The sequence below is a fragment of the Melozone crissalis genome, unplaced genomic scaffold (genome assembly GCF_028551555.1).
Source record: "Melozone crissalis strain CALT ecotype California unplaced genomic scaffold, PUWL_Pcris_2 ptg000038l_1, whole genome shotgun sequence".
NCBI classification, from domain to species: domain Eukaryota; kingdom Metazoa; phylum Chordata; class Aves; order Passeriformes; family Passerellidae; genus Melozone; species Melozone crissalis.
In genome coordinates, this window is record NW_026535816.1 from 5,295,441 (window position 1) to 5,307,468 (window position 12,028).

The 12,028-nt window shown below is 42.2% G+C and overlaps 1 protein-coding gene across 3 annotated transcripts in view; it reads left to right on the forward strand.

Moving 5' to 3' along the window:
- The first annotated feature begins 5,268 nt into the window (after positions 1-5,268).
- The window catches only part of GALNT18 (polypeptide N-acetylgalactosaminyltransferase 18), a 217,089-nt gene continuing 210,329 nt past the window's right edge, over positions 5,269-12,028 (forward strand). The window contains exons 1-2 of one of the 3 annotated variants that reach the window (XM_054283714.1): positions 5,269-5,515; positions 5,660-5,925. In XM_054283714.1, the coding sequence (XP_054139689.1) occupies positions 5,691-5,925 (235 nt within the window). In that variant the 5' untranslated portion in view covers positions 5,269-5,515; positions 5,660-5,690. The other 2 variants (XM_054283712.1, XM_054283713.1) reach the window with 2 other exon arrangements.

The window sequence follows — 12,028 nt, forward strand, 5'->3', positions numbered from 1 at the left end:
TGACACAGACAGCCTTTAAGCCATTAAATTTGTTGAAGCTTTTCCAGGCAAAGCCTGGCAAGAGGGCTATTCTTACTATTCTTGTCCCTCAATATTCAGAGCCTGACAGTATTTAGAAATAGGATATTTGGCTGCCTCAGCTCTTGTTTGACTTTGTATTACTATAGTTAAAGATAGAAATAAAACAGCATTGAGGAATTGTTTGAGAAAGCCAAGATTTCTAGGTGTAAAAATTATTCTGCATTTACTACTTTCTTTTTTTTTTTTTTTCCTTCCCTCAATCTGAATATAGAAAGATTCAGAAATTGAGTGGGCTGCAATCTCTGGAAATCTGTTTCAATTGTTTCCAAAGTTTAACACTCCAAAATGAAGAGACTTAAAGTTGCTTGAGGACAAAGTTGTCATTGGAGGGGTAGGGTGTAGACATATGACAGCTTTGAGGAGAATGGAACATAATGCTTCTCTGAGAAACTGTAGACATGTCACTCACAAAGGACCATATGTTGCATCTTTTACTCCTGCTGGTGAATTGCTGGTCACACACGAGTCACTTGAGATGGATTAACTGATAGTTTTGAGGCAAAAAATGGTTCAGTGTAATGCTGCCAGAAAAAACTAAATCACACCAGCACATAAAACTAGCTAGTACAGCAGCATAGCAGAGATCAATTACAGTATGAAGTGATTTTTGATGGTTTTGATAGAAAAACATTTTGGAAAGACAAATGGACAAGATAAGCTTGGCAAACACTGAGAATGGAAAATGGCATCTGAAACCAGAAAATACAGACATAATTTTATAGCAGCTGTATCAGGGAGATGGAAAATGCCTTCGAAGCCATGAATCTGGTGACGAAGAAGACAACACTCACCCATGTGCTCCTAGCTCTTGGAGGTTGCTTTTTAGTCTAATCATCCTGTAGATGTTTTCCAAGCTCAGTGCTTCTGTGACTCATGGATGTTAGTTATGTGAATGCCTTTGGATGTCTCTGCTCAGCACAAATTCACTCTCCTCCTCAGGAGGCTGCAGTGGCCATGTGGAGCTGAGTTTTGCTGTAGTTGGTGCTTTGCTGAGCAGTCTTTGCAAAGCAGTGAAAAATGAGGAGTCCTGCGCGACCTAAATGAGCTGGTGATTGCTAAAAATGTTACATAGAGCAATGTGTAAAAAAACTAGTTAAACTTCAATGTGGTGATTTTTAAATGAGGAATGGAAAAGATGACAGGGAATAATAGTAAAAGGACAGAGCAGATATGACCCAAAGAAGGCAAGAGAGAGACAATGAAAAAATGCCAGAGGATAAGGATAATGAGAATGTGTCCCAGCATAACAAGGAAAAGTAGTTTTTGTTTTTCTCTTGTCTTTCTCCATCCTACTTTTCATTCATTCAGCTTTTTTCCAAATTTTCTTCCTTTCTTTTTGTTTTGCATTCCGTTCCTATTAATTATCTGACAATATCCACTTACCAAATCCCTTACTCCAAAACCCAGCTCCAGAAAATGCAAAGGCATCTTTGCATTTCCTGCATATGTCCTTTTGTGCTTTAATAGAAGTTTCAGATCAGTTTAAAATCAGTGTTAATGATGACTAGGGACAATAGATTCCAAAGATCATCAGATCACTTCCCTGGGGACCAAACACCTGACGTTTATCTTCAAAACAGAGAAAGTTGCCTCTTTAGAGGGCTAAAACCACAGTTTTATATTTTGAATTGTTGGAAAGCTCTCATCTGCAGAAGAGGTAATCTCTGCTTGAGATGTACAGGTCTTGATTTGTGTGTGCAAGCTCAGACATCAGAGCTTCCAAAAAATTACCTTCTCAGAGTAATTCAGACTTTCCTAAATTTATTTAGTCATCTCTCTCCACAGTGTAAAATGCTGTGTTGCTTAGTGAGTGTCTTTGGAATTTTTTATCACCTTTTCAAACAAAAGATGTGATAATCATGGGTGAGAGGGAAGAAATAGAAGAAAATCTTCTCAGACTAGATAATAATGAAGATTATATCTCCACAAACTAATAGGATTTCAGCTAAGAATCTCAATAGAATGTGATAAAAATAAAGTTTAAAAGTTAAGCTTTTCCACTGATTTCCAATGAGGTGTAAGACACTAGTTCTTATAAAATAGAGTAAGTATTTTTGGTTCTGGTGTTTCAAGCACCATGTTAGACATAAAAATGTTTTAACCTGCATCAGAATGCTGCAATAAAAATGCAGTTCTTAAACATTTCACTTCCATGAATTGTAATGATAAGTAAGAAACACTAACTGAATTACTTATAGGTCACTTTACAGCTGCCACTTATCTTGCATTATTTGCTAGATTGTGAGGTTAATATTTCCTCAGCACTGTTTGAAATGGTGCCCTATTACAGCAGTGTGGTTGGGGGAAATCTGCATTAAGGCTTGTAATACATACCTGTTTTAAGAAATGTGAAATAATTATGTTGAAATGAAAAGAATGTAAAATATAATGTAAAATATAATATATATTTGCATAGCATGACATAGCACAGCAGTATCAGGACAAGGATAAAATCAGGACACATATTTTAATAACCTGCACAGTAGATTGTACTGCCTCAAGCTTAAATATCTGAAGCAGAAAATACCACTTTCATTTAAGCAAAAATATTTCATAGACCTTGTGTTCCCCTATAATTTAAATGTTCAAAAAAGAAACATTTCAGGGTTTTACCACCTAATTTTCTCCCTGACTATAATGTGAGGCTGGCAGCATTTCTATTCTCCTATTGTTCCTTTTCCTGTTTTTGTTCCCATTAAATTATTGAAGTGGACTGCTTATGTATTTATGTAATATGTCACACAAAGGGGTCTTATCTGGACTGTAATACTAAACAATAAATCAAAATTACAAAACCAACCAATTTCTAAATGGCATACGCTTAGATGCTTCCAACTTCATATAAACCAATAAAGGAAGGCTTTTAAAGAGACCTGTTTAGAATATTATTACCAGAGGCATGAAAACGAGAATTTGTGGTTTTGGTGTGTATCAAAGCATCTGGAGGTTTTGCTATTAAGTCAGTATTAAGAGTAGCTTCAGTAAAATCGAGGCTCAAGTTAGGAGACAGGAGTGCAGCTTTGGCAGTAGGAGAATGTGGTTATAAATGAAAATGTATTTTAAACATTATCAGAGAGCTGATGGGAACAAAAGCCTAAAGAACTATGAATAGTTACTGTAGGTTAATCAATTATCTACTGCTATAAGCAACCTATTAAGGCTGTGAGACACATTATCCACCTTTTTCCAAATGCTTGTATCACTTATGGATGTGCTTACAGTCATTAATAAGGAGTACTAATGTTCATATTTGGTTATAAAAGAAGTGAGTGCTTAGTTTTTTATACATTTCCATGGCAATTATGACTTATTAATGCTTGTTACTCATCCCTTACTTGGTTTGATTTCAGGTAAGTTGTGCTTTAAATTGAGAAGTCCCAGGCTAAGTCCTGGATTCTGCCTAAATTGCTGAGAAATTTGTAGTTTGTGACTGCAGGCAGGGTTTACAAAGATTAAAGGAAGTCTAGGTAACGCTATTATTAAAGGCTTCAGCCATAGCACTCAGTTGCTACCAGAAGCAAAGCTGTAGCACTGAAGTGTTACACAAAGACAGGAAATAGGAAAATAAACGATGGTGTAGACAAACATTTATTGCAGACCAAGTGGATTGACTGACTTAGAGGGTGGAACTGTTCTAATATATTCTGTCAGTGTTTTGTCTTTTACAAAGCTTGAACTTGTTCATTGACTGCTTTGTCCAGCAAACTTCCCTGTATTATTGAAAATATTTTTCCTTAAAATGTCAATATTGTTTTCTAATTCAAATACCTTGTGTTATATATTCTAATTTACAAGGGAGTTATCTTGGGCTCAGCTCTTCTAGTGTTACTTTTAAACTGGCCAAATTTTCAGTTAGTTTTTAGAGCGGCTCAGAAGGCTGAGAGGGCAGTTTGTTTTTTCAGCTTTGTTGGCAGAGCTGACTGCAGCTTCTGTTGGTGCTGGTTTGTATGTGTCTGAGTACTCGTCATTTTTACTGTTTCTATGGAGTACCAACTGATGGAAAGGAAGAAATCATTCTGCCTTTTGGCAGGACAGTTTGGCGGCCTTCTCTCTTGAATACTGGGTCTTGCTTGAAATTTATTTAAAAATAACAACCCAAAGACCTAAGACAAATCATCTGCTTTTATTTCCCTTGAGATGTTGGAATGTACATTGGAGCTGTTGAAGAGTTTGAACACTCACATGTTTATGCTTCAGAGCAGTATGGCCTGGAACCTTGCTGGGCTTTCTGCACACTGGCAAACCCTGGTGGCACAATCAGTTCTGGAGCGTGACTACACAGCGCAGTCAATCCGCAACATTTGATATTCTTGCTTTCATTGGATAAGTATTTAAAATAATTTTAGAGTGTTAATTAACACGTGCTTCATTGTTTCTAATACTGGATATGCTGATTATATTTCTGTCTTGAAACTATCAAAAGAAAATGATCTCATATAGAACAAAAGTCCCTATTTAATAGGAATGGAAAAGATTAATCATGTGCCTTCTCTCAAATGCGTGAGATTTCATATTGAGAGGAATTCGCCTTTTTAATGTGCTTTCAAAAATAATGTAAAATATGAGGTGAAAAGAGGAAAGCAGCAGGGTATGCTGAACTAAATTGTGAGTTACTGATTCTGCCCCTGATACTGAAGCTAATTCTGGATGTTCTCGGCTAGAGCGTGTCCCTCCGGAGCTGGGGGAGGCGATGAACGGACGGATACGGGGCTGCCGGTGCGGATGCGCGCAGCCATTCGGCACTGCCAGCCCAACCTCCAGGGGAAGCGGGCACGCCGAGAGGCTCAAAGCCGAACACATCGCAGTGCTGGGGGGTCGCTCGGAGCCCAAGGCACGTCTCTGGTTTCACCGCTCAGGCAAATGGACGCCTCTGGCTGCGAGCGGCGGCACCGCTGCTCTCGCAGCGAACGGCACTGGCGGCTGCCGCCTCTGCTGCTCCAGGCTGGGGATCCTCCGCAGCCAGCCCCGGGCACGGCAGGGAGGCAGGCAGGGAAGGAGGGAGGCAGGCAGGCAGAGAAGGAAGGAGGCGGCGTGCCGGCCGCGGCGCCGCTCGGTGCGGAGCGAGGAGCAGGTGGGCCCCGCCGCATCCCCGCCCCGCGGCCCCGCCAGCGCCGCTGCCATTGGAGCCGGGCGCTGTCAGTCCCGGGCCAGCCCCGCTCCCCGGCAGGCTCTCCCGGCGCCCGGGCTCCGCCGCGGCCGGTGGCGATGGGAAGCGGCGGCGCTGGGAACAAAGTTTGCCAGGCTCGGGCGCTGGGCTGGCCGCGTCCGTGATGCCCGGGGCCGGGGGCGGTGCCTGAGGGCAGCGGGCAGCCGGGCGGCGGGCACGCCTCGCTGTCTGCTCTCGGCACTGCCGTCGCAAACTTTCCGCGATTTTCATGTGCTCAAAGCCGGGATTCTAATTCTCAGCCCTCCCTGCCCCCACCGCTCCTTCTAGGTAGGCGACAAGTATTTTTTATTATCTGTGGATCGGAGAACTTTTTGCATGGAAATTTACTGACTCCGGAGTGGTCTCCGTTTCGGGGAAAGGGGGAAAAGGATTTGTATTCGTCGCAGCTTATTTTTGTTTTCTGGATCACAGGATTTCTGGAGCTATATGGAGGGATCTCAGGATGGTGTGCACCAGGAAAACCAAAACTTTAGTGTCCACTTGCGTGATTTTGAGTGGAATGACTAACATCGTCTGCCTGCTGTACGTGGGCTGGGTCACCAACTACATTGCCAGTGTTTATGTGAAAGTGCAGGAGCCGATCTCAGAAAAAAAGTTAGAGGAAGACAAAGGGGACACTTTAAGGATTATAGAAAGGCTGGACCATTTGGAAAATGTCATCAAGCAGCACATCCAAGGTACCACCTCACCCCCGCTTGCTCGCCCTCTCCGCCCGCCGTGTGCGGCTCCATCCCCTCCCGCCGTGTGTGTGTCTGTCGCGTCTGTCGCGATCGGCGGAGCCGTGGCCAGCCCGGAGCGTGCGGGATGGCCGGAGGAGCCCTCCCGGAGCCCTCCCGGAGCCGGGGGCCCTGCGGGAGCCGCCCCCGCCCGCGGGGCTCGGCCTGGAGCCGCCCTCAGCTCCTGCCTTGCCTTCCCCGAACAGGGCTCCGCCGGGGGGCTCGGAGCCAAGACCCGCTTCTCATCCTGCTGTTTATTTTTAAATATTTTTATTTTTAATTTCTATTTGTTATTTTTCAAAATGGTTTGCTGCTAGTGGAATTCTTGTTCTCCTCCCCCTTTAAGCCCGGCTCTGCTAATCCGTGCTGAGGCTCTGTGTTCCTTGGGATGATGAAGGTTTTCCCTTAGTGCCGCTGTGGTGCCGGGAGCCTCTTGGGGTTATAACTGGGGCGATCTCTCTTTATGTAATGCCTTTTAATTTGATTGCCTTTTAATGGGTGCCCTGGGAGGAGGGTTGAAGTGGGGAGGCACTGGGAGAGAATATGATTATTTCCTGTGAGTTTGGGATTTTACATGACTTATGCTTTACTGGGGGATCTTTAGTGTCTTCCTTTATACTTTCATCATCTGCATGGCATATCACACTGTCACTCTCTCAGCCTGCCAAGTGAATTGGTTGGTCATGAGGCTTGGGGGTAGGTGAGAACCTGTACAAAATCTAGATGCACCATCTTTCTCCACTTCTGTATAACCTCCACCAAATACTGAAATCCCAGTTCTAGTCTCTCCTAAACCTGAAGAAGAAGAGTAGACTATGTGATGAAGGTGCAAAAAACCCTTGCTCACTTCCAAGCAGCTTTGACCAACTGGTCTTGTGGGAATATGAAGCAAATGGAGCGGGCAGGCTGGGTAGCCCCAAGTGTTCTGGGCTTCCCTGCTTTGTCAATGCACATAACTTTGTAGTGCTATTAAAGCCCAGCTACTTTGCTTTGACTTGTGTTAATATTTTTCTAAATATGGCTTATCATAATTCATTTTGTATATGCGCTCGTATCTCAGATAGTCTTGTCATCTTGCTCAAAGTAAATGCTGCTTTTATAATTTTTTCCCCTTTCTTCTCTGGAGAATGGATTATAGCAGCTTCTTCAAGTTTTAAGTTCTATCATACAGTCCTTAAGTTTGTCTTGATTCCTGAAATGGATTTTTAAAAGCAAATGTATTCTTGTCTGTGTGCCAGTGGAGTGCACTGTGGAAGCACATATGAAGGCAGGGATTTTCCAAAAGGCTCTGGCTAAGAACGAGGTAGACAAAGTTAATTGACTTCCCTTATGAGGCTGGACTGCTTCATGTTTGTTGGTGGGAAACTCAAATAGACTTGTTTATTTTCAAGCAAACTGACTGTTTTCAAGGAAATTAACCATATTGGTGCCTTTGGTCGCCAGTTCTTAGAGTAGTAGAGAAAAGGTTCACTTAAACCAGGGGAGGGTATAGCATGGATTAGAGCATAAGCGTTTGTTTTTGGTCATTATCCATAAGCCAAACCAGATGTTTTTTTCCTTCAAATAATGCTTCTTTTAAAGTTGAAGAGGGTCTTTCTAAATTAACTGAGTGAACAGTTTGGTGATAAGTACTAAAATATTAGGTATTAAAATAAAAGCTTTACAAGTTTCTCATGCCTTATTGAAACTACTTAGTCTTTAAGATAAATGAATAAAATAAAAATCACAGATCCTTAGCTCAGAGTGGGTTTTCTGTACTTTTATTTGCCAAATAATTATAACTGAGGTACTCACAGGAATTCCTGTGGCAGATACTGCAGAATAGGGTCTTACTTTAATCAGATTTTGTTCAGAACTGTGCGATACTGTGAATTCTGGGTCATGGTGCAAAACTCACTGAAGTTATTGAAATAAATATCCCAAGCTTGACTGGGTTTGATTTGAACTTGAAGGCCAGCTTTAAGAAATGACATGTTTGAGAGTTGTTGCCAGAAATGGAGTAAACCAGCTGCTGTAATGGTTCTAGACATGGTTATAAGGGTTATCTGTAGTTTGCTATTAAACTTTTCCTTGGACCACTTCTTTTTTGTGTCAGACAGAGGTCTCAGTAGCTCAGATGTTCTGCAATGCCCAACAGGCATGAAGTTAGCACAGGTAATAGGATTACATTCCATAGGATATCCTGCAAATGCCAGAGAGCTATAGCTGCTGCATTTTACACATGGTGTTACCCTAATATTTCATTTTAATTTGCTTTCTGATTGTGTGATTAGATGCCATCTGGGAATTCCTTTAGCATATAAATTGCAATCTTGTAATATTTTATCAAGTGTCCTGGAAATGAGAAGAAATAGGATATGCCTTCATAAAAAACCCTTTTAAAGTATGTGTTTTAAAAAGACATTTTCACGGCAAGAAAAGTATCAGACTGAAAAGAGATTTCCAGACAGGAGAGGTTCAGAGGGAATCAAAGCTGGTTTGCCTGGTGTTCGGAAGGAATGGTATGGACAGGGAAATCCCAGGGCACAGAAAGAAGCTTGTGGAGCTAAAGCTGGATGCTGAAGCTTGAGCTGCCTGAACCCTGGGAATCCTGAGGTCCTGGCTTGTGGCCACACTCAGCACACAAGATGGTTTGGGCCAAGTGACTTTACCTTTTGGCAGTGATGGCGACCTGCAGGATTTTCTGTGGCAGTGTGTGGTGAGATTGTGGTGTTGATCACATCTGAGTGCTCCACAACCAAGGAGAATCTCTTCCCTCAGCCCAGTTCTTCAGTAGGAGGCATATGCTCCATGCTAGCTGGCAGCCCACTGAGGGAAACTTCTAGTTCCCACCTCCTTTGGAGGCTGCAGACAGGATGGTGTTTTGTGGAGATTAGTTGTGTATGTGTGTGTTTATGTGTGTGAAAGAAACTGAGTAAAGGACCAGATGGGTAGCTTGATGCAAAATGCAGCCCTTTTCATGCCTGACAGAGGTCTGTGCCACATGGACTGTGTAGTAGCACTGAGCTCTATTCCCAGAAAGTATACCTTAGAGGGCTGAGGTTAACAAGTGTTAAATGGGGTAGAAAAACTGTGTTCTGTTGAGTTCACAAACACCAAAGTGGCTCAAGAAACCCAAGACACTCTCAGGTTATTAAAATCAATATAAGAGTGCTTCAGACAGATCACAACATATCCTTCATCTTAATAATGCATCATGCATTGACTCTGACACCAAAAACTCACCCTAAATCATATGTGCAGTTGGAAGATCAGGGGAGTGGGCAAGCTGCTCTTAATCTGATAGTTTGTATCAGTGACAAAGTGAAAAACAACATCCAGAGGGAAGAATTGTGTCATTTTCTACAGCCTCACTTTAGGCCATCATAGTTCATAGTTTAATTTTCCTTGAGAAACTAAGCTATGATTAAACCCCTGTCACTCAAAACACCACTGCACATCATCCTGTCTTATTACTCAATGTCATTTCAGTATTTTTCAGCCTTCCTAGTTTTAATCAGATGATGTTTTTGTTGTGTAATTATCTTAAAAGGTTATAGACTGTGAGGTTTATGACATGAACTTGCTTCCTTGCCCTCACCCATTTTTCCTCCCAAGCCCTTGGACCTAAGCAGATTTACTAAACAGTAAAGACAGAGGCTAGATCTAAATTGAAGCTGTAACACACAGTTCATTTCTGGACTAGCTGAATTTTTAAGGTTGATGGATGTTGACTAAGATGTCTGTGTCCTAGCAGGACTTTGGTCCTCCATCCTTGCAAGCTGCTGTGTCTGTTCTTATCAGTGGAATATCAGGCGCTGTATGGACTTGGGAAAATTTGTGAGAGAAGAGCTGTTTACATTGTCTTTCATTCTGCTGCTTGGAATGATTTGCTGTGTGGATTTACTTGAGCTAATATTAGCTATCCCACAGTTGGATATGTGATCACTGTCTGTGGTCAGCTGGGCGAGGGAGAGGTCTCCACTGTGGGATTCATTCTGTCCCTGGGTCAGGTATTAGGGTGAAATGATTTGCTCTCAGAAACTGCATATTTTGGGCTTGGGGACTAGATCAATCCACATTCTTAATTTTAGCCTGGGAAAATTTGAGTAAGTAAATGTCACATTTCTTATCTACCCTTTATTTCTTGATCTCAACACAAAGTAGGATGTCTTCTGTCTTTTGCAGCCTGGCTAACTAACTCTAGCTGGGTTCCATAAAGCCAGCTCACCAGGATTCCAATGGCCACTCCACCATGTCTCTTACTTCTGAGGTACTTCCCTTTTGGGAATAATTAATGGCTAAATCCCCTCAGTTTATTTCCCTCAAGCTCAAAAGCAATTAGGCATGTTTATCACTATATGTTGCAACACATTTATTCTTTTGAGAAACAAATGAGCAGCAGGCAGGAGCCCTGGGAACGCTCAGCTCCTGCTCACTGCAGAGGGCTCTGAATTCCCTGTCTCTGAGCAAGCACAGAGATCTGCTGTCCCAATGCAGTTAATTGCAATGGAAGCAGCTACTTGCATATGTAAGAGAGACAGGATTAATCCTGTTATTTTTCCTCTTTAGACTGTGACTTCTCAAGTCATTCTAGATGGCTGCATGTCAGTGCAGATTAATTGGGATTTAACTTTCATGTTCTTCCATGCTTAGGGATGAGCACACCAAAGAAACCTTAATATAGTTATTTCAGTCGGAAGACTTAATTTGCTGTAAATTTTCAAGCAACACTGGAGGTGTAGGTATTTCAAGGACAATCTAGTGAAGACTTAATATTGATTCTGTTGACTACACCTTGATTGTATGTTATTACCATTATTAAATTAACTTTTTTGCGCTTTGAATATCTTCAGCTCCCTCCTAATTGCATTCTTGCCAGTTCTTCCACTGAGGATTTATGTCACTGGGGTTAGGATGCAGTGGGCAAAACTGAGGAGTGGTAGTTTGGCCTTATTAAGGTAATTGGATTTCATTGGTGGATATTGAATTATTCTGTTTTCTTCAGAATGAGGTTTCTTTTTTCAAATTTGTTTTCCATTTTTCTGATTGTCATCTGGGTTGCTCTGTTTCTTGAGGTTTATTCAATGGAATTGGCATAAAAGAGAAAGAAACAATTGAGATTGTTTCTTTTGACGGAAGTAAGGAAAGTTTTATTTGGCCATGGAGTGAGAGTGAATGATAGCTTTGTAGTTGGGAAGGGAATTGATCTGGATTCCTTTTCCTTCAATCCTGACAATTTCTGTAGTTCACATGAAAGAAGTGTTCAACAGAAGGTTAAAAAAATTAGTCAGGAGCAGAGCTGTGACTTCCATGACCTCCACAAATTCCCTCATTGCTAAGCTAGAAAAGTTTGCATTTTTCTCTGAAAAATATCGTTTTTGTTGACGTTTGTTATCTCTGCATAGTGGCCCAGCCTTTGTGGAAGGAGGGGGGTTTTCAGTGCAGTGTTTGAGCAGAGGATGGATGGGCTGAGCAGGGATGGAGAGAGCTGTTCTGCTCCAGGTCCTGCACCCGGTGCTTCGTTTGTGCCACTCTGGTGTCACTTTGGGCTGTCTTGCTCAGGTTGGCATGAGCAGCCTGCAGCTGTGCAGGGGTTCCAGCTGAGGGTTTTCCTGCCAGCTTGTGGTGCCCACTTCAGTACTAACGAGTGATTTTTATCTGTATGACCAGAATAGAGGTAAATACACCTGAAAAGAAACATAAAGCAGGACCTACACACAGCTGCTGGGAATTGTGTGTCATGTGTGAGATCAGCTTGGTGCTGGACTCTCACTCTTTCTGGCATCACATGAGGCAGTTTTTGCCAGTCTCCACCCAACACTGCTCCATTGCCTGTGACAATACACAGAAGCAGTTTACTTTAATTCTCCCTTCAACAGAAAGGTCTTGTCATCATTGTTACCCTGTGAAAGTGTGCATAAGTGTAGGGAGTGTTGGGGTAAGCTGACGTTATCTATTGAATGTTAGAGACCTGATGTATAAAGAAAATCTATGCTGATTTTAAAAAGCAAACATTGGGCTCAAATCTTGAGACAGCAGTGGCAGTTTGAAGAGGGCTTAGCTGCCTCCTGAGGGTAATGGA